Below are 26,357 nucleotides of genomic sequence, written 5' to 3' on the forward strand. Positions count from 1 at the left end.
TTTGGTCCTCCTAACAACCACATGAGTAAGGTGCTATTATTATTCCCATTTTACAGATGAGAAAACTGAAGATGAGCAAAGTTGAGTGACTTTTGTCAATAGCCAAATAGGTATCAAGTAAGAGAGGCAGTATGGAATGGCAGACAGAGTCCTGGATCTGGAATCCAAGAATTAGTGTTGAAATCCCACTTCTATCACTTACTACTGTGTGCCTTTGGGCAAGTCATGTAACTTCCATCAGCCTCACTTTCTTCATCTGTAAAATGGGGGGTGTCAAACTACAACATGTGTTTTTAGGTGTTTTTGTGTCTTGGAACCCTTTGGCAGTCTGGTGAAGCACATGAACTCTTCTTTGAATAATGTTGTTAAATGAATAAAATAAGATACATTGGATTAGAAAGGAAGCCATTTCTGTTGGAATACTCTAAGTCTATGATGCTATAATTCTGTCGAATGCAGGATTGGAACCCAGATATTCCTGACTCCATATTGCCCCTCTCTAGCAGATCACCAAGGGAAAGGTGCAGTCAATGACATTAGCTCAGACACACACGGGGATAGGAAAAAAGAGAGCCTGCCTTTGGGCAGGAAGAGCAAGGGATGAAGTCCACACCCTGGGTATAATGCAGGGCTGCCCTGGAAGTCTTACCAGGACTAAGGACAAGGCTCGGCACACTGGGTGAGTCTTCTGTGGAGAACCTGGGGAATGGCTTAGCTGAGAAGTGCATGAGATGACAAGACGTGATATGGGAGCTTGCAATCTGCACCACTGGAAAGAGTGCTCATAACGATGAGATCACAGAGCCATGGATGCATCTAGGAAGTCATCAAAATGACCGACATGTCGGGGTGGAGAAAGAGAGAAAAAGGAGAGGGGGAAGGGGGTGGGAGAAAGAAAGCTGAGAAGGAGGGAGAAGGAGGAGGAAAGGAAAGCAATGCACTTAATGCATTCTTACTGCACTTAGAAAGGAGTCAGGAAGTGTGGCCATATTGGTGCGGACCTGTCATTGGGATAGAGGCCAGCACAGATTGGTATGTACTCCACAAGAGGCTTAGGGGGCTGCCTCGGCTGGTGAGAAGCTAAACAGCAACCCCAAGGTTGAGACAATGCAGGATTCAACCCAGGTCTAGCTGAGACTAGCTCTCTACTCATTAGACAGCACTGCCTCTCAATAGCTGGCTTCCTCTGTGTGTTTCTGTGGGAAAGGCATGCTGCAAACTTGTATCAGGGGCAGGACTGATATTTTTATTACAGATTAGCTGGCCGAAATATGTATGTATCTGGTTATGTCTTTGGGCCTCAGTTTACCCCTTTGTAAAATGAGAGAGATGGAATCTATAAACTCTGAGGTCCAGGTCTCGGTCTGTGATCTTTTGAATCAGCAGACAGGAGAATGGAGACATCGAAAAAGAGTAATGCATTTAGTCACTAATGACTTAATACAAGTAAATGTATCGGGTCATTGTTTAGATGCCTAGATTTGGGGAAGTGAAGATTTAATGGGGATGGGGATAGAACAGTCCTGAGCATAGGTCTGAGGGATATAGTCAACAGTAGTCAACAGTCCTGAGCCTGAGGACAGAAGCAAATGGAAGACGCTCTGCTTAGCTTCAGAACATCATGACAGCTGCAGAGTACTTTGAAGAGTTTAGTTGGTGATGAAAAGGAGATGGAGGGAGGGGTACACTAGAGACAGACTGTTCACTTGAAAACCCTAGAACCGCAGATTTAGAACCTGAAGGGGTCTTTGAAGTCTTCTGGTCCAACCCCTTCATTCTCCATTTGAGAAAACTGAGACCCGGGGAAATCGAGTGATTTGCCCAAGGCCACTCAGACAGTGTCCCCAGTGGGATTTGAACCCTGTTTTTCCGATCCATGCCTGGGCCGAGTTCTTTCCCCTGCCTATCCTGGGCATGAATCTCTTCATTTTAAGCCGAGGATCATTCACATATTAAAGGCACATTTTTGCTGTTGCCGTCAGCAAAGCATTCCTATTTAACTCTGCAAACACACAGAGCAGGTACGTAGACCAATCAAATCATCCAGGAGGTGCGTTTGGCAGTCTTGCCTCTTCAGCCTGGGTTTATTTTTATTGATCTCAAGGCTTTAGAGAAATCCCTCAGGAAAGGAGAGGGAGGTTGGGGTTCATTCAGATCCGACTGAATGGTTCATTTTTCTGCCCTCAGCGACTGCAAACTATCTCAAAACACTTGTTTTATTACTTTTGTTTGTTCTTTATTGGCCTCCAAAAGGATGCTGGTTGTTTTTATCGATTTGTGCTGTGGGGGAGACCCAGATGAGTTCAAGAAAGTTTGAGGTTGTTATGGAAATTAAGCAAATGATGCAGTCCGAGGCTCGAGTTTTTGCAGGAGCTGGGGTTTCTGTTCAGTGTTCATGTTGTTTATGGAGCCATTCTTCAGAGATTAAGACCAATTAGTCAAAAGGAGAAACCTCTGCCCCGGGTGTCAGGAGACCCAATAGCTAACCTGCTCTCTGTGAGTTAGTGCTTTTGAAACCACCTTACCCAAGTCGCTCATCCATTGTATCCCTCCATTATCTTGTGTCTAATTTTAAGATGTTGCCCCTACATGATAAGCTTGTATAAAACGCTCTGCAGAAAGGTGCTATCGGGTAGAATGACCTCACTTCAATGCATCGAGTCAGCCTCACAACCATAGAAGCTGCTGTCCAAGATCTCATGATGAGGGTGACCATGGCTACCAAACTGGGTTAACTCTTGGAGGGCACTGATTGGTTTTGGTTTTGGTTTTGTGTCTCCAGAGCCTGGAAACACCCAGAGGCCAAGTCTGAGACGTTCAGATTTGGGACAAAAAGAGGTATTTGATTTGTCCGAAGCAGAAGTCATCTGTTCCATTTTATGAGTAGGAAAAAGAGGGGCAGCTAGGTGACACCGTAATGGATAGCACACCGCTCCTGGAGTCAGGAGGACCTCAGTTCAAATCTGGCCTCAGACACTTACTAGCTGTGTGACCCTGGGTAAGTCACTTCACCCTGTTTGCCTCAGTTTCCTCATCTGTCAAATGAGCTGGAGAAGGACATGGCAAATCACTCCAGTATCTTTGCCAAGAAAACTCCAAATGGGGCCAGGGAGAGTCAGACATGTCTGAAAGGACTTAACAACAATGAAGTAGGTAAATGGAGTTTGATTTACAAGCAGAGAGAGCCCTCCTGTTAAAAAGAATAAGTCAGTTTTCAGGTATTCTTCCTCCTTTGATGTGTGTGTGTGCGCGCGCACGTGTACTTGCCCAAGGTCACACAGCTAGTTCGCTAGTTCACACCTGTGATGTTCTTGCTCTGGGGAACTGCCAATGAAGAAACTCCTCCCACCACGGAGTTTGACAACTCACCTGTAACTTAGTCTTAAAGAGTGGCCCCATCCATTGCTAGACAGATGCCTGAGGACAAAGCTTGTGTATATCAGAGGCGGGTCTTCTCTCCTCCAAAGCTATTAGTGTCACTCCATCCACTCTGACCTCTTCATACACTTCAAATTCATATCTTCAGCTTATTCCACGTACTTCTGAATCAAGGGTATCTCACTCTATCCTTACCTAATAGGAACATATCTCATCAGCCCAGCCAATATGACCCAACAGGACCCACTTGTTTGACTTGAGGAGTTATTCAGCCCACTGTTCCACATTCAGCTTGCTTGTTGAATCATATATTGACAAGGATGGCTGAGAAGATGAGCTTCCTATGCTGGCTTTTTTTCCTCCCCTTATATATCAGGTCCCCCAAGATTGTGCTGTCTCTTCCACTCAGGATTCCTGTTATTTCTGCCTCAGTAATCAGTTACTTCTCATGGGTCCAAATTATGTCCAGAATCCAGTCCTCCTGATGTTTCCTTTACCTTTAGAAAGATGAAAATATCAAGGCAAGTCTAGAATTTATTACTCTCTCTGCCTTTTACAGTGTGAGGCTGGGAGCAGAAAAGCAGGTCCTTAACATCCCCTATGACTTCTCTAGTGCCTCCTCTGATAAGCAGAGTTTTAAAACTTGGTCTGCCAAGTTTTCTTGTCCCATGGGGCTACCAGAAAAGAGAACCAGAGGGATGCTATCAGCTGCTCTGGTGTTCCCAGCAAGAAAGGAAGGACCTGCCTCTCTGTTCATCAGAAAGGAAGCTGAGTGAGGACCCAGAGAACCAGCAGGCCTGGATTCTGATCCCACCTCTGCCACTTGTTAACTCTGAGCCTCAAACCTTGAGCCTCCCTCAACCTCTGGGGCTGAGCATCTTCATCTTTTGTTATTATCCGACTCTTTGTGACCCCATTTGGAGTTTTCTTGGCAAAGATACTGGAGTGGTTTACTATTTCCTTCTCCAGCTTATTTTACAGATGAGGAAGCTAAGGCAAACAGGGTTAAGTGACTTGCCCAAGGTCACACAGCTAGTAAGTGTCTGAGTTCAAATTTGAACTCACGTCTTCCTGACTACAGGCGAGGTGTTCCATTCACTGTGCCACCTAAGTTAGATTTGAACCCAGGTTTTCCTGACCTCCAAATCCAGCACTGTCCTTCATGCCACACTGCCTCTGATGGCTAGACTGTATCAAGTACATTTTTATCTAGTCCAAGTTAACTTGCGTGAATTATTATTACTAATAGCTTTTTCTTCTTTCCTGAAGATTATGCCAATTCATTTTTTGAAGTGCCTTCATTATTTCCTAAAGAGAGTTGACATGATTCAGTAGAGATTAAGTACTTTATAAAATTTTAACTGTGGGAACTCCACTATGCAAGACTGGCTTTCTGAAAGAAGAGTCATACGAAATGAGGCATCTTTAATCCCAGAGTAGGGAGAATGCCCTTCTGAGCAAAATAGTTTAGCTTCCCACACAACAGGGCAGAAGCACAGGAATGAGAAACGAGAAATCCTCTCCACTGAGGGGTGGCCTGGGCTAGGAGTTCACAAAATTGTAGAATTAGAAACTGTTTCAGGAGCCACACAATACAGTGCAACCAATAAGAGAAAGGAAAAAAGCCATTGAGAATATCTAGCAAGTGACCACTCAGCCTGTCTTCTTATTACAGTGTATTCTCCTCCATGGACTCTGTGACCCAGTGACTCTGGCCTTGCTGGTGTCTTCACAGAACATCCCCATTCCTGGCTCCCTGCCTTACGCCCCGGGCCTAGAATTCTCTTCTGCTCCCTGGCTCCTCTGACTTCGTTCCCAACTCGGCTCAAGTCCCAAGAAGCCTTTCCTGATCCCCCTCGATGCCGGTGTCTTCTCTGAGATTTTTCTATATATGCCTTGTGTGCACATTGGCATTTGTATGTTCTCTCCCCTCGTGAGATTGGGAGCTCCTTGAAGGCAGAGATAATGTTTCCCTTTGTATCCCTAGTGCTTAGCACCATATCTAGAACATAATGGATTAGAACATAATAGGTTCATTAGGTAATAACTAGAACATGACAGATTAATCAATGCTCCTTGACTTGACCTTTTCAAAGTATTCTCTCTTCTTAAATCAGCTCATTACATTTTGAAATGGCTTAAATTGTTAGGAATTTTTTTTGGACCAGAAATTTGCCTCGTCGGGACTTCTCCCACCCTTCCAATCTTACGTGTTCCCTGCAGGACCCCTTGAACAAGAACAATCACTCTTCTACTTGATAGCCCTTCAAATACTTGGAGTCAGCCTGAGGCTTCTCTTCCCCAGGCTGTCCATCCTCAGCTGCTTCACGTTATAGTCATATAATCTCAAGGCTATTCATCATTCTGAGTTGCCCCCCCCCCCCCCCCCCCCCCGCCATTGACACACTGTCAATTATCAGTCCTTCCTAGAATATGGCCCCCAGAACTAAAGAAGAACTACACCAGGTGGATTCTGACTAGTGAAGAGTACGGCAAGATTCCTGCCTCCTTGTTCCTGGAAACTCTGCCAACAATATATTAAGGGTTTGGTTTTGCTATCTTATCATACTGTTGGTTTATCCATAGAGTACAGTCCCTCCTCCCCCAAAAGGAAAAAGCCCAAATATTTTTCAGATAAACTAATATCCAGCCATGTCTCATCTGTTTTGTATTCATGTAATTGATTTTTTGGACCCAATGTAACACTTTACATTTATCTCTATTAGATTTTACCGTATTAGACCTGGCCCAGTGTTCTAGCCTCCGAAAATATTTCTGTATCCTGATTCAGTCATCCAATTTATTATCTTTCTATCCATGTTTACATCATCTGTGTATTTGTTAAATATTCCAGCGACGCCTTTATCCAAGTAATCCATAAAAGAAGGTTATTTTGTGGTCCTCAAACCCTTCCACAGTCCAGATACACTTGCTAGGCAAGCTAATTAGTGGGTATAATAAAACTAGATGTAGCCTGGTGTAGTGGATAGAGGGCCATACTTCAAATCCAGAATGTCTGCGTTCAGTTCCTGCTTTCAACACATCTTGGCTGTATCACCCTGGACAAATGGCTTAATTCTAATTGTCCACAGGCAGCTCTCTATGATTCTAAATTAGATGGATTATGCAGTAGTAGAGGGAATTTCTGTGCTGGGAGGTGCCTACACTGTTGAAATAACTGACTAGTAACAAATGAATGAAAAAAGCACTTATCATGTACCAGACACTTTGATAAATGTTGGGTACTGTCCTTCCCAGCCCTCAGAATGGTGGCCAAGAAAGGGAGTTTTGGTTTGGACAATCACAGGGAGAATTATTTAATCTATAAAACAGTCGATATTCTTACCTTATCACCAATGAAGCCAGCTCAGCCCTCAAGTAGGAATTCCAGAGCAGAATCCATTAATTTCTCCCAGGGATTGGGAGTCTGGATTCTGGAGGGCCAATGCATAGGTTACTGGTCTAGGATAGCAATCAGCATGGCTGAAGTGAAGGCAAGATAGCCTGGATGGGTGGATAGACGAATGGATGGATGGGATATGAAGCAGTAATGAGGGACAAAGAAAAGAGGAGGAAGAGAAGGTTGGATTAATCTGTTCATAGTCCATTCAGTCCTCACAATGATCCTGTTATGTAAGTAATGAATATTGTCTTTTATCCCCATTTTATTGAGGCAACTCTGGCTCAGAGACTGTAAGGGATTTGCTCAAAATCATAAGGCTAGTAAGAGGAAGTAATGGGATGGGAACCCAGTTCTTTTAATTCTAGAATCTTGTGTTCTTTCTCTTCATTAAACCTTGCAATTTCACAGGCTGTGGATAAGCTAGGCTTTGAATAAAAGTATAAAAATATAAAACATGAAAGTCAGCAGTTACTCTTAGTCCTTATTTGCTCAAGACATCGAGATTCAAGATTGCTTAGATGTTGCCAAATGAGTCCAACACTTTGGGAACTGCTGAGCAGGTGAACATGTTTATAGACAGGTGGGTTTATTCAAATCTACTCTGATGGATTTCAGAGCTCCTTCTTTCTTCACAATCTGTCTTCCAAGTGAAATGCCCACTATTATTCATCTCTTCTGGTCCCATTTATGACTAAACCCTAAGTTACTGGAGATTTCCTCTGTATGAAGAAATACCTTATGGACCCTCCCTCTATTAAAGTAGACCTCAACCCATTTAACACCGAGTAAATGACTCCTAGAGAATTGCTTGAGAGGTAAGAGAGGGTAAGTCACTTACTCAGGGTTACAAAGTTAGTAATTGATCAACAACCATTCATTATGCACCTCATGTGCCCAGACAGTGTGCTAGGTGCTAAGTACAAGTGATATTTAAACATTGGTGTTCCTGATTCCAAGGCTAGTGAACTCTATGTAATGATCATGATAATGATGATAATAATAATAATAATAATAATAATAGCACTTTCAGGTTTGCAAAGCATTATGCATGTTATTTTATTTGATCCTTAAAACAACCCTGTGAGGTCATTGCTATTATTAGCTCTATTTTGCAGTTGAGAAAACTTGAGTCAGAGAGAGATTAAGTGACTTGCCCAGGGTCACAAGTAGGATTTGAACTCAAGTTGTCCTGACTCCCAGTCCAGTATTCATACTACCTTGGTACCTCCTTTATTTGGTATGATCAAATGGTATAGCCTTTAATAACCTGTACCTGGACTACTTATGTAGAATCACAGAAGAATCTGAGATTTTTTCCCCTTAAGGTGATCATCCTTTTCAAATGAATTATCAAAAGGAGTGGAGGATTGGAGAATGACCATTTCTTAGATTTTGACATACTCATCCTGCCATCCCCTTTCCCTGACAAAGTTAAGGTTCTAGTACAGAAGATAATTAGAACTGATGACAAGTATAAGAAAGTGTTCAGGTTTAGAGTTAACAGTACCATCAAGGGATCGTAGATTTAGAACTGGGCGGTAGCCTGGAAGATCATCGGGCCACATGGATCTGGAACAAGCAAAGGATGAGGAGGCCAGCCTGGCACCAGGTCCCTCATTTTATAGATGAGGAAGCAGATGCCCGAGTTGAGGAGGTGACTTCCCTTGGATGTCATAGGTTGTGAGTCTCAGTGTTTTGTTTAAATGCAGGTCTTCTTATTCCAGGGCTCTGCTCTTTCTACTGGACCATGAGGCTTTTCAGTTTATGACTGACCTACTTTCTTCATCACAGCCCCATGAAGTAGTGGTGCAGATATTATTAGCCCCATTTTTCAGATAAGAAAACTGAGGCTCTGTGCAGTTAAATTCTGTACCCATAGTCATAAAGCTAGTAAGTAGCAGCCAGGATTCACACCCACGCTTCTAGACTCTGGCTTGTATCCTCCTCCACCTACTCCTAGCCTTCTTACCTTCCCACCTTCCTGCTGCTCCTTGGGTTGTCTTTGTCTATTAGGATGCGAGTTTGTGAACTGAAAAAAAAAATAACTTAAAAGGAAAGTAAACACCTTGAGAGCAGGGCCTGTCTTGGGGTTTGTATTTGTACTCTCAGCACGGTGCCCGGTGCATAGAAAGCCCCCAATAAATGATTTAGCTGTCTGTGTTTCCACAACTGCCAAGATGCCTCTTGTTAGATGCAATTTAAATAACTTGTCATCTCCAGCAGAGGAAAGGAGCGTGACAAATTACCTTTGCCAGACAACTGTGTATTTGCATGTTACCTGTTACATCCCTTGTCAATCCGCTTGTACCGTCTCCTCTCACTCTTCCTGCTAACAAATGTATTTAAGAGAAAACCCGAGTGGGAAGTTTACGTGTGGTGAAAATTAAAACCCAGAAAAATCTCAGCATAGGGTTAGCCACACATTTGTGGGGGAAAGATTAAAATTAATTGGATGCTGGGGCAACCAGGTAGCGCAGCAGATAGAGCACCAGCTCTGGAGTCAGGAGGACCGAGTTCAAATTTGGCCTCAGACACTTGAACACTAGCTGTATGACCCTAGGCAAGTCACTTAACCCCAACTGCCTCACAAAAAAAAAATAATAATAATAATTGGGTGCTTTGTTCTTCATTGGGTTTTCATTATTTCCAAGGCTATTATTTTAATGACTATTGGCTGTATCACCTTTGTTTCTCCTTGTTAAAAATGAAATCTCCAGTTAAAAGTCTAATTAAATAAGTTACTTAAAATATTCTCATCGAAGCAATCAACCTTCAGTTGGCTGCCTGGAGGGCTTGATGACACATAAAATTTGGAAGCGGGTTCTTTCCTGTGCCTTTAAAAATCATCCTTGTGTTCAAACCAAATTTAGCCATTAGAAAAAAGATTTTTAATGTCTGACGTTCATTTGTTCTGTCTCTTTCCCCTATGACTTTCTTTGTTGGCCTCATAATTATAAATATTTTCTGAAGTTTTCATGTGCCTTTTAACTCCATGGCTTCAACCAAAGTTACTAACTACCGTCCTTTCATTTCTTTCTCCTAGAAAAGATCTTTCCTAGGCAAGGGTGGTGTATAGTAAAATATTACAACCTCATTCTCACAGCCCTCAGGCACTCCCTGCTCTTCTGAGGTTGGATTAGATGTCCTTTTAGATCCCTTCTGGCTTGGAATCGATGGTCCTAAGACTTCAGCTTCTGCCCTCTAGCGCCGCACAGAACAGACCAGTCCAGGTCCTGCTGGTTGGCTTTTCAAGGACTTACAGGCTGCAGGGTGGGTCCCTACCACCCACCTCCTACTGTTCTTTGCAGGCTAAACACACCCAGTTCCTTCAGCTGCTCCCCAAATTGTATTATCTCGAGGGCTTTCCCCGTCTTTGTTGTCTACCTTCAAACACCCTCCACCTCATCAAGGTTCTTGCTCAATTACTGTATCCAGAATTGAAAGTGATACTCTAGATGTGCCAGGGCAGGGGACAATAAGGCCATCCATCACCTCCCTAGCCCTGATTACCCCACTCCAATATTGTCTAGGATTGTGTGAGATGTTGGGGCTACCATATCATACTGCTGACCTGACGTTGGGCAGTGGAGAATCAGGGAGAACTAAAAGCCATCAGATATGGCTTTTAGATACACTAGCTATTAGGGACCCTGGGCAAGTCACTTAACTGCTATCCAACTCAGTTGCCCCATTGTAAAATGAAGATGACAGTAATAATAATAACACCTACCTCCCAGGAGGATCAAGTGAGAAACTTCGTAAAATGCTTTGTGCATCTTAAAAACTATAAATGCTTCATTGTTGTTCATTCATTTCAGTCGTGTCTGACTCCTCGTGATCCTGTTTGGGGTTTTCTTGGCAAAGACGCTGGAGTGGTTTGTCATTTCCTTCTCCAGCTCATTTAACAGATGAGGAAACTGAGGCAAGCAGGGTTAGATGACTTCCCCAGCTAGTAAGTGTCTGAGGCTGGATTTGAATGTGGGTCTTCCTGACCCCAGGCCTGGAACTCTATCCACTGTGCCACCTAGCTGTCCTTATAATAGATGTTAGCTTTCATGATTATTGCTTGGCTTGCAGTCTGCTAAAACCCCCAGATCATCTGTTTTCAGGTGAGCTGCTATATAGCCCATATGTTGTATCTGGACGCTTGATTTTGTTCAATCTAAGTCTTTACATTTGTCCGTCGTTCTTAAAATCTAACCTGAATAGATTTAGCCCCGTGGTCTAGCCTTACAATGCCAATTTGGATCTTGTCATCCGGCATGTTACCTATCCTTCCCAATTACATGTCATCTGCAAATTTGATAAGCATAGCACCTTTCCTTCACCCAAGTCACTTATAAACATGTTAAGTAGCAAAGGGACAAGCATGGATCACTGGAGGCCTCCACTGGAGATCTTCCCAAATATCCTTAAAGGCCATTCATGTGAGGCCATTAGGTGGCAGTGTTTAGCATGCTGGGCCTGGAGTCAGAAGACCTGAGTTCAAATCCTACCTCAGACACACTAGCTGTGTGACTCTAGGCAAGTCATTCAATCTTTGTTTGCCTCAGTTTCTTCATTGTAAAATGGAGATAACGATAGCATCCAACTCCCAGGGTTGCTGTGAGTATCAAATGGGATATTTGTAAAGCATTTTGCAAACTCATAAATACTTGCCTACATTATCTTGGGGTCTATCCATTTTACCAGTTCCAAAGCCATTTAATTGCATTATTGTCTAGCCCAGGGGTGGGAAACCTGCAGTCTCAAGGCCACATGTGGCCCTCCGGGTCCTCAAGTGCGGCCCTTTGAATCTAAATTTCGAGGCCTCAGGACCCCACCCCTGGTCTGGCCCCTACTAATCCATCTATGAAAATAGCATGAGAGATTTTGCCAAATGTTTTGCTAAAACCCAAGTAAAGTCTAGTGTATCTCATATTTTAGTAACACTTTTTGAGAAGGAATTTAGAGTAGCGTGGCATTATTTATCCTCGATAAGGCCATGTTGGTTCATTGTGAGCGTGGCTTTCTTTTCTAGATATTCACTAATCATCCCAACTTTTGCTGGGCTTTATAGGCAAGCTCACTGGCCAGCAAGTCTGCACAGACCCCATTTCATTTCCCTTAAGGAAAAAAAAACATTGGGAGAGAGACTGGGAGAAGACATATTTGCCCTCCTTCAATCCTGTTCTCCACGATCTCCTAAATATCTGTCCGGGCTTCCAACCCTCTGGTGAGTTCTTAAAACTTTTATATGTCATTCATGGCCCCCTTGGGCAGTCTGATGAAGCCTGTGGACTCCATCTCTAGATAATGTTTTAAATATATAAAATAAAACATATAGAATCACAAAGGAAGCCAATTATATTAGAATACAGATACTGAAATTTTTTTTTAAAAAGTTTGTGGACACCAAGTTAAGAATTCCAGCTCCAGTGTGTAGTCCATCTAGACCTTTTGAGCTGAAGGTATGAAGGACAGCTAACTACTCGTTGCTTATCTTCTTTGTTATCATCCTTTTAACTATTTTTGTTTTGTATTTCCCAGTCCAAAAATCATTCTCCTTGGCAGAAAAAAACAGAAGGCAGGAATCGAGCCCCTCTGCCTTCTCTCTGTCATCTGTTATCATTCCATTTACCCCATTCAGCATTCCAAAACCACCTTTGAGATTCCTCTTTTTTGTTCTTGTAGCTAAATTTAAAAAAAAATTGTCATCCCTAGCTTTCCTGTCCAGAATCTGCTTTTCTGACACCATTCTCAGAGTACCTGCCACAATTTTGTATTTCTTCTCTTTGTCTCATTTCAGTCTTTTGTAATTATGTTTTTAAAATCTAAGTTGATTGGTAAGTTTTCCTTGTGGCCATATGGAGCTCTTTAGAGATCAACTTTCCTCTTTCCTCCTCACTGGGATTATTTCTCTTTGTGTCTTCTTCTTTTCTTTTTCTTTCTTTCTTTTTTTTTTCTTTGCAATTGGGATTAAGCGACTTGTCCAGGGTCACACAGCTAGTGTCAAGTGTTTGGTCTGAGGTTATATTTGAACTCAGGTCCTCCTGACTTCAGGGCTGGTGCTCTATCCACTGCGCCACCTAGCTGCCCCCTCTTTGTATCTTCTGAATGTCATTCATTTTAAAAATATATTTAATAATATCTTTTGTTTTTATGTCAGCTAGGTTTCTTCTCATATCCTTCCTCTTTCCCTCTCTGAGAGCCATCCCTTATATCTTTTTTTAAAAAAGAGGAAAGACACAAAAAAAATCCACAATCAATACAATAAAAAAAATCTGATGTCATCTGCAGTGTTAGACACCTGTGAACCCTTCATCTTTGCAAAGGGACAGGGGAAGGCATGCTCTCATATCTTTTCTTTATAATCCAGCTTGTTCTTTGTAATTTTACAATACTGAATTTCATTATCAGAGTTTTTCCATCTCCTGACCCACAGGTTAGTCCATGATATCCTACACTTTAAAATCTGTTCTCTTCAAATCTGGGCTGTGTTTCAGACGATGCCCACCTTTACTCTCCTCCATCACATGTTCCAACATAGAATACTTCCTAAGTCACCATTATTTTTGTCCTAACAACCCGTTTCTCCATTTTTCTTGAAATTATCATTAGTGCAAGTCAAGAAGGCATTAACTGCTTTGCTTTTGACAGAGCCCCCAGATATGCGTGGCTAACTGAAGTCTCCTGAGCCTTACTATTCCATGGTTCGGGGCCATGATTATGATTCTTTGCTCTGTTCCATTGTTTTGTTCAAAGTGTCTGGGCGTGGAGGTCAGACTAGTCTAGAAACAGATCCCTGTGGCTGCATATTGACTTAGAAGGCCCCAAAGTACCATTAGATTTGTTATAGACTTTTATTTTGTTAAACATTTTCCAGTTACATTTCAGTCTGGCTCAGGGCTACGTTAGAGAGACTTGGAGGCTCCATGAGTTTGACACCTTTTATCTGGGATAGACCCTGATGACAAGATCACGTCTTTTTTAATTTCCATGCATCTTTGTCTGTGCTTTCTCTCTGATTCCAGGATTTCTACATATGAGCATATCTGCTCAGTAGGAGGGGGTCCCAAAAGTCTTAGTGCAGTTTTAAGGGATTAAATTTAAATTAAATTACTTAAATTGAAATGATTAAGCTTAAATATTTAATCTGTAATCACATACATATGTGTAGGTATAGGTGGCACAGTAGATAGAGTGCTTGCTGGGCCTGAAGTGAGAAAAACCCCTCTTCCTGAGTTCAAATCTGGCCTTAGACACTTCCTAGCTACGTGATCCTGGGCGAATCATTTAATCCTGTTTGCCTCAGTTTCCTCATCTGTAAAATGAGCTGGAGAAGGAAAATGGCAGTATCTTTGCCAAGAAAACCACAACGAGGTCACAAAGAGTTGGATACAACTGAAATGAACGAACAACAAAAGTCCATTCATACATAAGCTTTAATTTATGCTTTTCTACCACCACCATCCCTTTGATGAATCCTGCTGCACTTGAATAAGGTACACCCTTCAAGAGACATGCTCCAGACATGAGTCTCACCTGACCAAGTCAAAGTGATGCTAATGAGGTGCGGAGGATAGAGGGCTTGCTAGGTTTGTGAACCTGGGCCTGCCTCAGTCTCTTCATCTGCAAAAGAAGGAAAACGATGGCATCTATCTCCCAAAGTTGTGAGAATCAAATGACACATTTTGAAGTGCTACATAAAGGCTGACTATTTGTTGTCATTCTTTATCTGTAGCCCATCCTTTGTAAGTTTATGCTTGGACTTCTGGGGTCTTGGTGTTTACTGATGCTTCCTTATTGGATTTTCTCACTTTCGTGTTTCTGGATGCTTTCAGGGCTATAATTCTTCTTCCTCTGTAGCTACTCTCTATGGCAGGATTTCTAAACATTTTCTGTGTCACGGAGCCCTTGGGCAGTCTGGTAAAGCTTATGGACTCCTCAGAATAATGTTTTTAAATACATAAAATAAAATTTTTTTAGTCATTTTTAGTCACGTCTAACTCTTCATGACACCTTTTAGAAGTTTTCTTGGCAAAGATACTGGAGTGGTTTGTCAGTTCCTCCTCTACCTCATTTTGCAGATGAGGAAACTGAGGCAAACAGGGTTAAGTTATTTGCCCAGGGTGATATAGCTAGTAAGCATCTTAGGCCGGATTTGAACTTGGGTCTTCCTCACTCCAAGCTCAGCACTCTTATCTAATGTACCACCCAGCTGCCTGTAAAAAAAAAAAATAAAGTACAGAGGATTAAAAAAGGAAACCAGGTATATGGAAATATGGTTGTCAAATATAACAGAAAAGCGAAGTTCACAAATCCCAGGTTAAGAACCCTGTAGGGTCTCCTTTACGGCTTCATGGGTATTTGTGGTCGGTTTTCTCCTCTCCCCTTCCTTTTCAGTTTAAAGTCTCTTTATTAGGTTTGCAGGACTCCAGGCAAATGCTGTTTTTGAAGAATCAGTCTTTATTTGGTACATTCCATGCCTGGTCAGGATCCTTTTTCAGATACAAAATGTTAACTGCCCCTATTTCTCAAATTTGCCTTTGTCTGCTTCAGTGAGAAAAGTGACCCCTATACCATTTTGGTAACATTTCGATATGATTGGCAACCTTTGTAATCCTAAATATTTTATTGTATGCATTAAGGATCTATAGGTTTCACCAGACGGGCCAAGAGATTCATGATACAGAAGAGGTTAAGAAGCCCTAACCTAAGACAGTGACTTTGTTTTTTTGGCTATTTTCTGTTTGTTGGTTTGTTTGCCCGACACTTAATACTCTTTTCAAAAGCTTCTAGATTCCTTCAGGAGGCATCATTTGTCCTCTGGTGGTTAATAGCCAGAATCAGGTCTTGGGGTCTTCTTCATCTTGAAGTTTTCAATAAAATTTCACCTTTGAGTATAAATCCCTGATTTTGGAAGGGAGGAGTAGGAAAATGGAGTTTGCTAGCCCTAGGACAGTTGATCATGTGTTTCTTCCCAGTAAACAAGAGCAACTCTACCCCTGGGAAATCAACCTCTCCCAGCTGGGACCTGGAGTAGAATTGGTTTCAACAGATTGGGTGGTAAAGTGGGTAAAGGACTGGTGTCTAGGCTCTGCCTGGTTAGGGAAGGCTCAGGTAGGTGACTTGTTCATTCACTCTCCCCTCCCTAGAAGCAGCTTCTCTGGTAGCACAGGTCAGATTTGTCCCTTGTGTGCAAGAAGAGAGAGACAGTGTGGTATAGTGATATAAGACCTTTGCACTTTTGAGTCTTTAAAGCCCATGTTCAAGTCCCAGCTCTAACACAAGCTTCATGACCATAAACAAGTCACTGTACTTCATTGAGACTCAGTTTTTTCATCTGTAAAATAAGGTAATTCTTTACACTGTTATTCTAGGGAAATCATTTGCAAGTCGTATGTAGATTCTCACATGGATTTGTGATCTCATCAATTCACAAGTTCCTTTTAGGGATACAGATCACTCCCTAACGATGCCTCCCCATCCTTGCAACTCTTGTCTTTGTTCTCTCCATAGTTTGCTACAAAGGGTCCACCCAGTGTGCTTCCTCCGCTCTCCCAAGAAGTTACCAGAGTACCAGTGGAGCTCTGGGTCTGTCCATTCACTCCTGACACATGACTAGCCCATCTTCTCCTCCTGTCGTGGTATTGCTGGATGATATCCCTAACTTTGTAGTCCTTCTTCATAGTTCATGAAGCATCTTAATCCCATCCACTCTCTCACTGCTTCCATTGATCTGTGGTACTTACTCATATTTAATTCTTCAGAGGTGGTAGTGTTCCATTTCTTGCTGCCATCTAGCAACAGGGGTGAAATAACAGAACTGGAAAAATGTGATTTCACTTTCAAGGGAAGCATGGTATCATCAAAGAAGCTCTGCAGTTTCCCCAAAGAAAATTAGCTCACTCTCGCTCTCCCGTTCAGCCCGAGAAGTAACTCATTTTCCATCTCTGCTGACTATCCCAGGTATACATACTATTGGATAAGATCCCCAGGGTGTCTATCCAAATCGATTCTGAAATGTTGACATTCTTCATCCATCTGCTGTTTCTTATGTGCGTGGGCAGGGCAGATTCCTTAGAGTGTGCTCTATGACCACGAAGCAGAGCTGGGATTGGCATTCAGGTCGTAGGACCACAGATCTTGGCCTGGAAGGGACGTCAGAGGCCACATATCTCACCTCCCTTATTTTACAGACGAAGCATCTGAGCCCAGCGCAGTGATGTGGCCTGCCCACAGTCATAGAAGCATTAAGCTCTATCAGCGGCGCTATTCGAATCAGTGTCCTCTGACTCTCAGTCCAGAGCCCTATCCATTGTGCAACACTGCCTCCCCCACCATATGCCTTCTGTGTAGGGGAAGAAAAGCACGTCACTGCTGCTGAGTGAAGCCTAATGCGTGATGATGAACCTTAGCAAGCACAAGTCCGTGTAGCCCCGTTAAGAGAGAAGGAAGGAGAGGCAGTCTAACTGAGCTTTAAAAGTGGGCCTTTGGCTCCCAATTGTCTTTCCAGCACTTATTGTCCCACTTAGCAGGCTCCAGGTATCCCCCTGCCCAGCGAATCAAAGAGGCCTCCTTACTTGGTATCTCGTTCTTTATGGCTGCTTTATTTGGCATTAAAATTTAACGATGTGTCTCAGATAACATGAAGAAGAGCCTCACCTGAGATCACGTCTGCATTTCCCCTTCTTCCCCTGCAGTCCCAAGACATGGTCTCAGAAGGAGCTTTTCCAGGGGAGGAGTCACATTTTTGAGTCTCTGCTCCCCCACCCCAGCCTGGCACTCAGTAGGTGCTTCATTCACACTCACTGGTGTTGTTCTGCAAAGAGGACTGTGGGCTTCACCAGACTGCCAAAGGGAGCTACGACACCAGAAATGATAAGCACCCCTGTACTAGGGTTCGGCTGCAGATTGGGTGGGAAGCCCCCAATGCGCAAGGTATACCAGCAGGCTAGATAGTAAAGCTCAATTGTTCTGGTGGTAAATAATTTCCTTTGGTTAGAATAGAGAAAGGAAATAAAGAGGTTATACAAACATTTCTCCTTTAGAGTCAGTTCAACTGATTAAAACCATTTCTACCATTAAATAATTTAACACTGCTCAGGAAAATGCTAAATTTCTTTTCTGGGTCATCAGTAGACACGTCTACCAAGGAGGCATTGGCTGTTCTGTTAGCAGAGACAGTTGCTCAGCCCCTTTTTCACTTAGGTTCTCTCCAAGGATGACAGGATGGGGAGAGTTGGAGGCAGAGCCATGGCCTCAGGCATGGAATTAATAGATTTCAACCTAGAAGAGACATTAGACACCATCAAGTCCAACCCCTTCATTTTACCAGTAAGTAAACTGAGGCCCAGTGAAGCTAAGTAGACTGCCCAAGATTCCATAGGTAACAGGTATCAGAGGAAGGATTTGAACCCAGGTTCTCTGCACCATGAATTTCCCTAGTTATTACAGTAGTACCTGGTAATTTCCCAGTGTTTTGATTCCCATGAGTATTTTAAATTAAACATCATTTGTGTTTTTAATGAACGAGCATTTGTTTGCTCTTTTTTCTACACCGCCCCGCTCCTGCTTCCGTGCGAAAAAGAAAAGGAAAACAAAAGCATCACGACAAATATGCAGCCAAGCAAAATAGTCTCCTCCACTGGCCACGTCCAGGGGCACACCTCATTCTGCATCCTGAGTCCCTCCAGAGATAGGTGGCACTACTTCTCCCTGGTCTTCCGGAGCCATGGTTGGCCATGGCATTGGTCAGAGCTCTTCAGCTCTGCTGAGCTGGTTCTCACAGTATTGTTGTTACGGCAAAAACAGGCCTCCTGTTTCTGCTCGCTTCCCTTAGCATCATGAGTTCATATGAGCTTTCCCAGCCCCACTGGTGCCACTAAGGATACCCTGGGGCAGGAGGAGGAGCATCGATTCCCTGCTGCTCCCAGGCTTTCAGGGGAGCCCAACTGGCCACGTGAGCCCCCAGGCAGTCCTGGAGCTTTCACCCATATCCCCAAACCCCAGCACCAGCGTCTGCCCCATTGCACGAACGTAACAAATACTTGATTTATGATTTCAGATGTTAGAAATTAATTTCTGAATTACTTCTGACTTCTGAAGCAATTCCACTTATCGACCCACAAATCATAAAGTAGGGACTCAGAGAAATGCCATCACCAACAACCCTGGAAGTCCCTGGCTCTGACAGAACAGGTGTTTTCTGAGTCCGAGGACAGAACCGCAGAGAGAGACAGAGGAAATTGTCTGAATTCATCCTCCACTCCACCTCCCGAAGCCAGCCCAGGGCACATTGCCCAGCTTGATCCTCTAACAAAAGAAGTTCCTCGTCTCTAATATTATTATTATTATTATTATTATTATTATTATTATTATTATTATTATTATTATTATTATTATTTTCACCTTTTTTTTTTTTACAAAAAGTTCCTGGGTCTGAGATGCTGAGAGATGTGTTTTCCTAAAATTTTCTGGGGGAGTTTTTTTTTTTAAATTAGACTTTTTTGGGGTCGATTTAACTTAATGTTCCTGCTGAGAAATGAAGTATGATTTTATTTTTGTTTTTTTAATTACCTAACATTTGAAATTAATGCCCCAGATTGTGAGCCTGAGGGATGCAGCGGAGAAAATACTGAACTCAAAGTTACAGGCCCTAAGTTCAAATCCAGATGCCACTATTTTCTGCTGCCATGATTTTAGGGAAGTCCTTTAACTGATCAAGGCTTCACTTGTGGAGGGCCGGACGAGAGCACTCCTAGTCTCTTCTGGTTCTACACCCATGATCCCATGTTCCTGACCACATGACCTTGGGCAAGTGACTTTTCTTCTCTGAGCCTGTTTCCTCATCTGTAAAATGTGGGGGTTGGAGAAGGTAATCTCTAAAATCCCTTCCAGATCTGGTGACCCTGCGCTAAGGACATCAGCCTGGAGTGTGGCTGTATTACTATTATTTCTTTCTTTCTTTGGTATTGGAGCAGGTTGCACCATGTTAACCCTTGTTTGCTCTCAGATCAATCACTCAGTCAGCAGGCATTTGATAAACACCTGCTAGACTGGCTCAGTGGATAAAGCGCCGGGCCTGAAGTCAGGAAGACTCATCTTCCTAAGTTCAAATCTGGCCTCAGATACTTCCTAGCTGAGTGACCCTGGGCAAGTCACTTTACCCTGTTTGCCTCAGTTTCCTCATTTGTAAAAAGAGCTGCAGAAGGAAATGGCAAACCACTGCAGTATCTCTGCCAGGAAATCCCCAATGGGGTCACACAGAGTTGGACATGACTAAAATTGGCAACAACAAATGTGCTGGACACTGTGATCAGTGCCAGGGTACGGGTACAAAAATGAAACATTCCCTGCTCTCAGGAAGCTTGCCTTTTCTGACAACTAATAAGTGAACATATAAGTGCCTACTATGTGCCAGGCACTACAGTAGGTTCAAGGAACACACACAAAAATAAACAAAATGAAATGTTACCCCAAGGGATTTAGCTTTTATTAGGGATAATGTACATAGTCAATCAATATGCATGTATTAAACCCCTACTGTATGCCACAAACTGTGCTGGATGATAGAGCTGCGAAGATGAGTGAACCAGTCTCTGCCCTCGAGGAGCTTCCCTTCTACCAGAGGAGACCACACAGTCCCATACAAGTTCACATAAAAGACATTCAAGTCAACTAAAAGGTTCTCCCCTTTGTGTTCCAGCTCAACAACTGGGGTGGTCTTTGTACCCTGCCTGTAATTAATGCCTCGCACTTCTCTTTATGTGTGTATGCATAGCTTCATCATTCACAACAAAGACACTTTCTTCAACAACGCCACCAGAAGTAGAATCGTGCATCACATTTTACAAAGAATTAAGTATGAAGAAGGAAAAAACAAAATTGGTAAGTGTTCCATCTGAATCACTCAGCCTAGATGGAATTAGTAGGTGAGCTTGGGAAATGCCACTGATTGACAAAGCCTACTCACAGGAGGAAGAATTCTTCTCTGGATAATTTTATAATTTGCAACGTCTCTCAAGCTATCTTCTTTTATATGGCAATGTCTCATTTATCTGCCAGAGTAGAGGAATGATCTACTCAGTAGAAGTAGTAGTACTAGTTGTAGTAGTAGTAGTAGTAGTAGTAGTAGTAGTAGCAGAAGTAGTAATATTAGTTGAAGTAGTAGTAAAAGTCATAGTACTAGTTGTAGTTGTAATAGAAGTAGTAGTAATACTAGCTGTAGTAAGAGTAGTAGAAGTAGTAGTGCTAGTTTTTTTAGTAATAGTACTAGTTGTAGTGGTATTAGCAGAAGTGGTAGTAGTACTAGTTCTAGTAGTATTAGAAGTAGTAGCACTAATTTTAGTAGTAGCAGTACTAGCAGCTGTTTCTGTGGCTCTTATTTTAGTGGCAGTAGGAGCTGATTCATATGAGCATTTTCAAGTTTCCAAAGCATTTTCCCTACATCGTCTCATCTGCTGCTGACAACAAATGCATGAAGATAACATTGTAATTATTATTATTTCCATTTTACAAATGAGGAAACTGTGGCACACAGGTTCTATGACTCGCCCAGAGTCATATCATTAATGAGTCATAAATTACAGGAGCACAGATGGAGAGCTAAAAGGGACCTTACAGTTCATCAAGTCCTCATTTTGCAGATGAGGAATCTGAGGCTTGGCAGGATTAAGTGACCTGCCCATGCCACATGACTCATAAATGTTGGATGGTAAGAAAGTAAGGATTCAAATTGAGGTCTTCTCAATCGAAATCCAGTGTTCTTTCAACTACACCACTCAGTTTCCTAATTCTAAATCAACTTCTTGTCTACAATTATCACAAAGAGTTGAAATTCTCAACCTTTTCCCCATATTTCCTCATAAAAATTCCCAAGAAACATTCATGAGCTCTTCACCAAGAGTTAAAATGCATTAAAAAAGTATGGCTTGATGAAAGGGGATTTTTCAAAGATGGAGATCTACTCTCTTTTTAATGGGAGACCAATAATTCAAATTCTCTAAGGTTTCTTCCATCTCCAGATCCCATAATCCTCTAATCCTTAATCCTATGATCCTTGTCTGTTTACAGATTACACCCCCAAAAAAAGTACATTTTCATACCTCAAACAAGGTTAGGTACAACATGAGAGCACCAATGATGCCTGCCTGAAGGAGGCAACTACCCATGGACATCCTACTTAGAAGAAGAATAGAGACTGTGTCTGTGACTTCATTCACACAGGAAGCTCCCAGAAGAGGAAACACTCTGCCAGTACAGATTGGCACCTTTGCAACTTATGGTCTTATATGTTCAGAGCACTGAGAGGTTAAATGAGTAACACCCCCAATATCTGTCATAAGTGTCAAAACATTTGACCCAGTCAGGAGCTTAGAAGAAACGTGCTGCAAAAATGTCAGCACTTCAAACATCTCATAATGACAGAATGGAAAAGAGAAAAGTTACAGGCTAAACCAAGAGCATGGCGCTGCTCGTGGTGCTGACAGATAGGAACCAGTATACGACAGTGAAAGGATCTCCTGTATCAGAGAATCTGACCCTGGTAGCTTAGCGTGCTGGTAGGGAATAGGTGTAAAATCAGGAGACTGTGTGACCCTGGGTGAGTCTCTGCTCTGTGCTTGTTTGCTCATCTAAAGGATGACAGGGTTGGACTAAGAGGCCTGCCAGCTTCCTTCCAGCTCCAAGTCCTGCCTCTTCTACTTGCCCTCCTGGTGGCTTTGGGCAGGTGACTGACCAGAGGATCGTCGATTTCAAGCTAGACAGGACATTACAGGTTATTTAGCCCGATCCCTTCACGTTCTGGACAAACTGTTAAGACAAGGGGGTTAGACCAGTAGACTTTGAAGGTTCCCTCTAGCTCTAAATCTAATTCTATACCCTCAGCTTCAGTTTCCTCATTTGTAAAATCAGAGGTTTGAACTAGACGACGACCCCTAACGTTCTTTCCATCTTTAAAGCCATTATTCCCAAAGATTCGAACTTTATTTTGATTTAAGATGGATTTTGTGTTTTCCAGGTCTGAATCGATTGCTTACTAATGGCTCCTATGAAGCTGCATTCCCACTTCATGAGGTATTGTCCCTCTTCATTCCCCACCTTGTTTTTATATCCTGATTGTTAAGGATTCCGTCAAATCAAGTCCTATTCTGGCCCCTCATGGTGGCCTACAGGGGACGGTGGATTCTCCAAAGCTCTGCCAACAGAGCACATATTTGGCAGGAGCCCCCAAGTTGGAAGGGATTTGAGTGGGGGCCCCACCATGAACTGTGTGGCCGTCTTCTGTGGATCAGCCTAGCTAAACATAAAAGGGCTCACCTCCAGGAGTCTGACCACCGGACGATACATTTCCAGGGATCTCTTTGGCCCTACCTGCTGCTAAAGCCATCTTTCAAAGCATGGCGGCATTTGTAATTGGTACAAATTGAAGAGGTACTCAGCTAGGTGGTACAGTGGATAAAGCACTGGACTTGGAGTCAGGAAATCTGAGTATAAATCTGGCTTCAGATACTTACTAGCTGTGTGATTCTAGGCAAGTCATTTACCCTCACTGTGCCTCAGTTTCCCCATCTGTAAACTGGAGTTAATAATAGCACCTACCTGTCAGGGTGGTTGTGAGGATCAAATGAGATGTTTGTAAAGTGCTTTGCAAACATTAAAGTGCTATATAAATGCTAAACATTATCTTCATTATGTAATAATGGATTTTCAGGATTGGGAGGAATAGGGATTAGACCAGGGATTTCATTGGTATGGGGAACCCCCAGATAAGGAAACTGCCTATACTAGTGCAGGTTGTCACCTTCTCTGCAGCGTATTGCCCAGAGCACTCAGAGGTTTATCCACTTCCCCGGGGTTACCACAGCCACTGTATGTAGAGAGTGAACTTGCACCCCAGTCTTCCTGACTCTGAAGCCAGCTGTCTGTCCACCAGGTCATGCTTCCTCTCATCATTGTGAGGTATTGAAATATGACTAACATCTTCTGTTTTCAAACAGATATTTAGTTCCTCCCTTTGTTATCCATATTGATCATTCCAGGGTCTGTTGACTTCTTAATTTATCTCATTCTGTCATCAAGTGTCTGATAAGCAACTATTCTGAAAACAGTACTGTGTTATCACATTCTTTATGAGTAGAAACAAAACCAACTCAACACTGTTTTCTGAGGTAACCGTCACATACATGTGATATGTATTATATGTGTGTGTGTGTGTGTGTGTGTGTGTGTGTGTGTGTGTGTGCGCAGCCCATATAAGCCCTGGGCTTATTTCCCAATTCCCACTCATACTAATGAGTTAGGTCCCCAGCTACATACTGCCCACAAGGTTCTAAGAGGTACCCCTGAGATATAGTGAGATTTTCTCTAAAGCTGTCTGTCTGAGCCACCATTTTGGTTTCTTCTTCCCAATATAATTTGCTGATTACAATCAGTATCTCCCCTATATCACTGACTGACCCAATGATTAGCACTTTAACCGAATGACATCAATTAACTTTTAGAAGGATACATTTACTGAGAAGATACAGCAAAGCATCCTTCCAACACTAGGATGGAGCAGAGTATGCCCCAGTCTCTACTGCCACAGTCATTAGGGAGAGTGGATTCAAACTTAAGGCAGTTGCTATAAAGCATTCCCAGGACCATGTTTATTTCTGAGTGTGGTATAGATGCTGGACAGAATGACTGTCTTGCTGTAGGCTAACCTGGGTCGAACTCAAAAATCTGTTGGTGCCTCACCTGCTTTTATTACTGGCAAACTCTGATATGGCCTCCATTTCCTGGGCCTCTGGTGGCTGCCTTCTGTGCTTTTGAAGTTCAAGGGCTTATAACGTCTCCAATATTCCTTCACCTAAAAGCAGGAAAGAAAAATCAGAAGGAGGCAAAGAACAGAGGTGCCATGTTTTCACGACCACCTGTGAGCCTGTGGAGAAAGCAGGTCTTCCCACATGAAGGCTTACAACAGTCCTTGCCCCCATCACCTCCAGGGGGAAAAAAAAGAAACACTTACTTAGCCACTGAGTGCCTTTTCTCAGTTCTGAACCAGTAGCTGATTAGAAGTCCTTTCTTCAGCACACAGTAAATGGATAAGGAGCTATCTGAGAAAGTCTATGCATGCCTTGACATAGAGAGCTGCCTGCCTTCCTCACCCCATTCCATCATGACCTTCCAGAAGCAGGCTCTCCACACACACACACTCCCTCCCATGACTTGGGCCTCATTGTCCAGTCCCCCACCACCATCAGAGTATTGTAGAGACAGCCTGTTATGTAGATGGAGAGCAGGCTTTGGAGTCAGGAAGATCTAGATTCAAGTTCTACCTTCCACGTAGTCTGAGTGTGTGACCCTAGGACACGTAACCCCTGAATGCCCCTGGAAACTTTCTAAGATTCTGTGTAATAGAGAAGGTACTGCTCAACATTGGTAGAGTGAGTTCTGCATCAAGAATACAACTACACCAATAAAATCACAGGTTTGGCTCCCCCTACCAAAAAAAACAACAACAAACCTTTTTTACACATACATAGCATGATCATAAAATACTAAGACTCATTTTTATGCATGGCTGATAGAAATCAGGATCTTTGGTTTATTGTAACATTTTTGCAGGGATGACTAGAAAACCTATGATTCCTTCAATAATAGGGAACCTCCAGTTGAGGGACTTCCTCTACCAAATACAGATCAGCAACTCATCTGTATCCTATAATATTAGAGCATCTGGGAGACTGAAAGTTTAAAGGACCTGCCCAATATTTGTCAGAGTGAGGATCTGATGCCAATGGCACTCTCGTGCCTTCTTTACATACAGTGTCCCCAAATCTATATTGACGTTTTAAGCTAGCTTTAAATAACATGGCACAGTCCAGTTTTAATCCAGGACTAGGATAAAAATGATCGTTGTTACATTCTATTTAGGTATACGTTATATCTGTGCTGCACCTGACTGATCAGCTGTTTTCATACAAAAGAAGTATAATCCCTGTTTCCAAAAGGCTCTCCTACAGAGGCTACATAAACTGTGGCTGGCTCTTGAACATGGAAGCCAAATGGAATATTGAAAAAAGCAGTTTATTCAAATCTACCACAGAAATATTGCTAAAGTAGGCCCTGAACTTACAGATAAGGTATTTTCAAAACAAAAGAAAGTGATTCAGAGACATGCAGTTCTGTTACTCTATACCTCTTCATATTACATTATTTAACTTCATGTATACTTCATCAGAGTATATTAGTGTATACCAAAGTAAGTAGGAGTCAGGAAGACTTGGGTTCTAATACTGCCTCTAACATATTCTAGCTTGGACAAGTAGCTTAATGATCCAGTGTTGTAAGCAACACTTTTGGTTAGGGAGTAAACATTCTTCTTTATATTCCCAACATTTGGCATTTATCTGAGTATATATCCCATGCCCCCAGTACAATGTAAGCTCCTTGAAGGCAGGGACTGCTTTGAGCTTTGTCTTTGTATCCCCAATCCCAGCACATAGTGGGTACATAATACATGTTTGTTGAATGGAATTAGTTTTTTGATGTTACACTCTCGCAGCTCTTATATTTATAACCTGATGTCAGACGGAAATGTTGTTAA

General features: G+C 42.6%; 1 protein-coding gene across 3 annotated transcripts in view; it reads left to right on the forward strand.

The window, feature by feature from the left end:
- Window positions 1-26,357, forward strand: part of ANO4 (anoctamin 4) — a 415,292-nt gene that overhangs the window by 314,045 nt on the left and 74,890 nt on the right. For all 3 annotated transcript variants that reach the window (XM_020982322.2, XM_020982323.2, XM_078146765.1), the window contains 2 exons: window positions 20,547-20,653; window positions 22,785-22,840. In XM_020982322.2, the coding sequence (XP_020837981.1) occupies window positions 20,547-20,653; window positions 22,785-22,840 (163 nt within the window). The remainder of the gene's footprint in view (window positions 1-20,546; window positions 20,654-22,784; window positions 22,841-26,357) is intronic.

Source organism: Phascolarctos cinereus, unplaced genomic scaffold, assembly GCF_003287225.1.
Source record: "Phascolarctos cinereus isolate Bilbo 61053 unplaced genomic scaffold, phaCin_HiC Scaffold_1;HRSCAF=81, whole genome shotgun sequence".
NCBI classification, from domain to species: Eukaryota; Metazoa; Chordata; class Mammalia; order Diprotodontia; family Phascolarctidae; genus Phascolarctos; species Phascolarctos cinereus.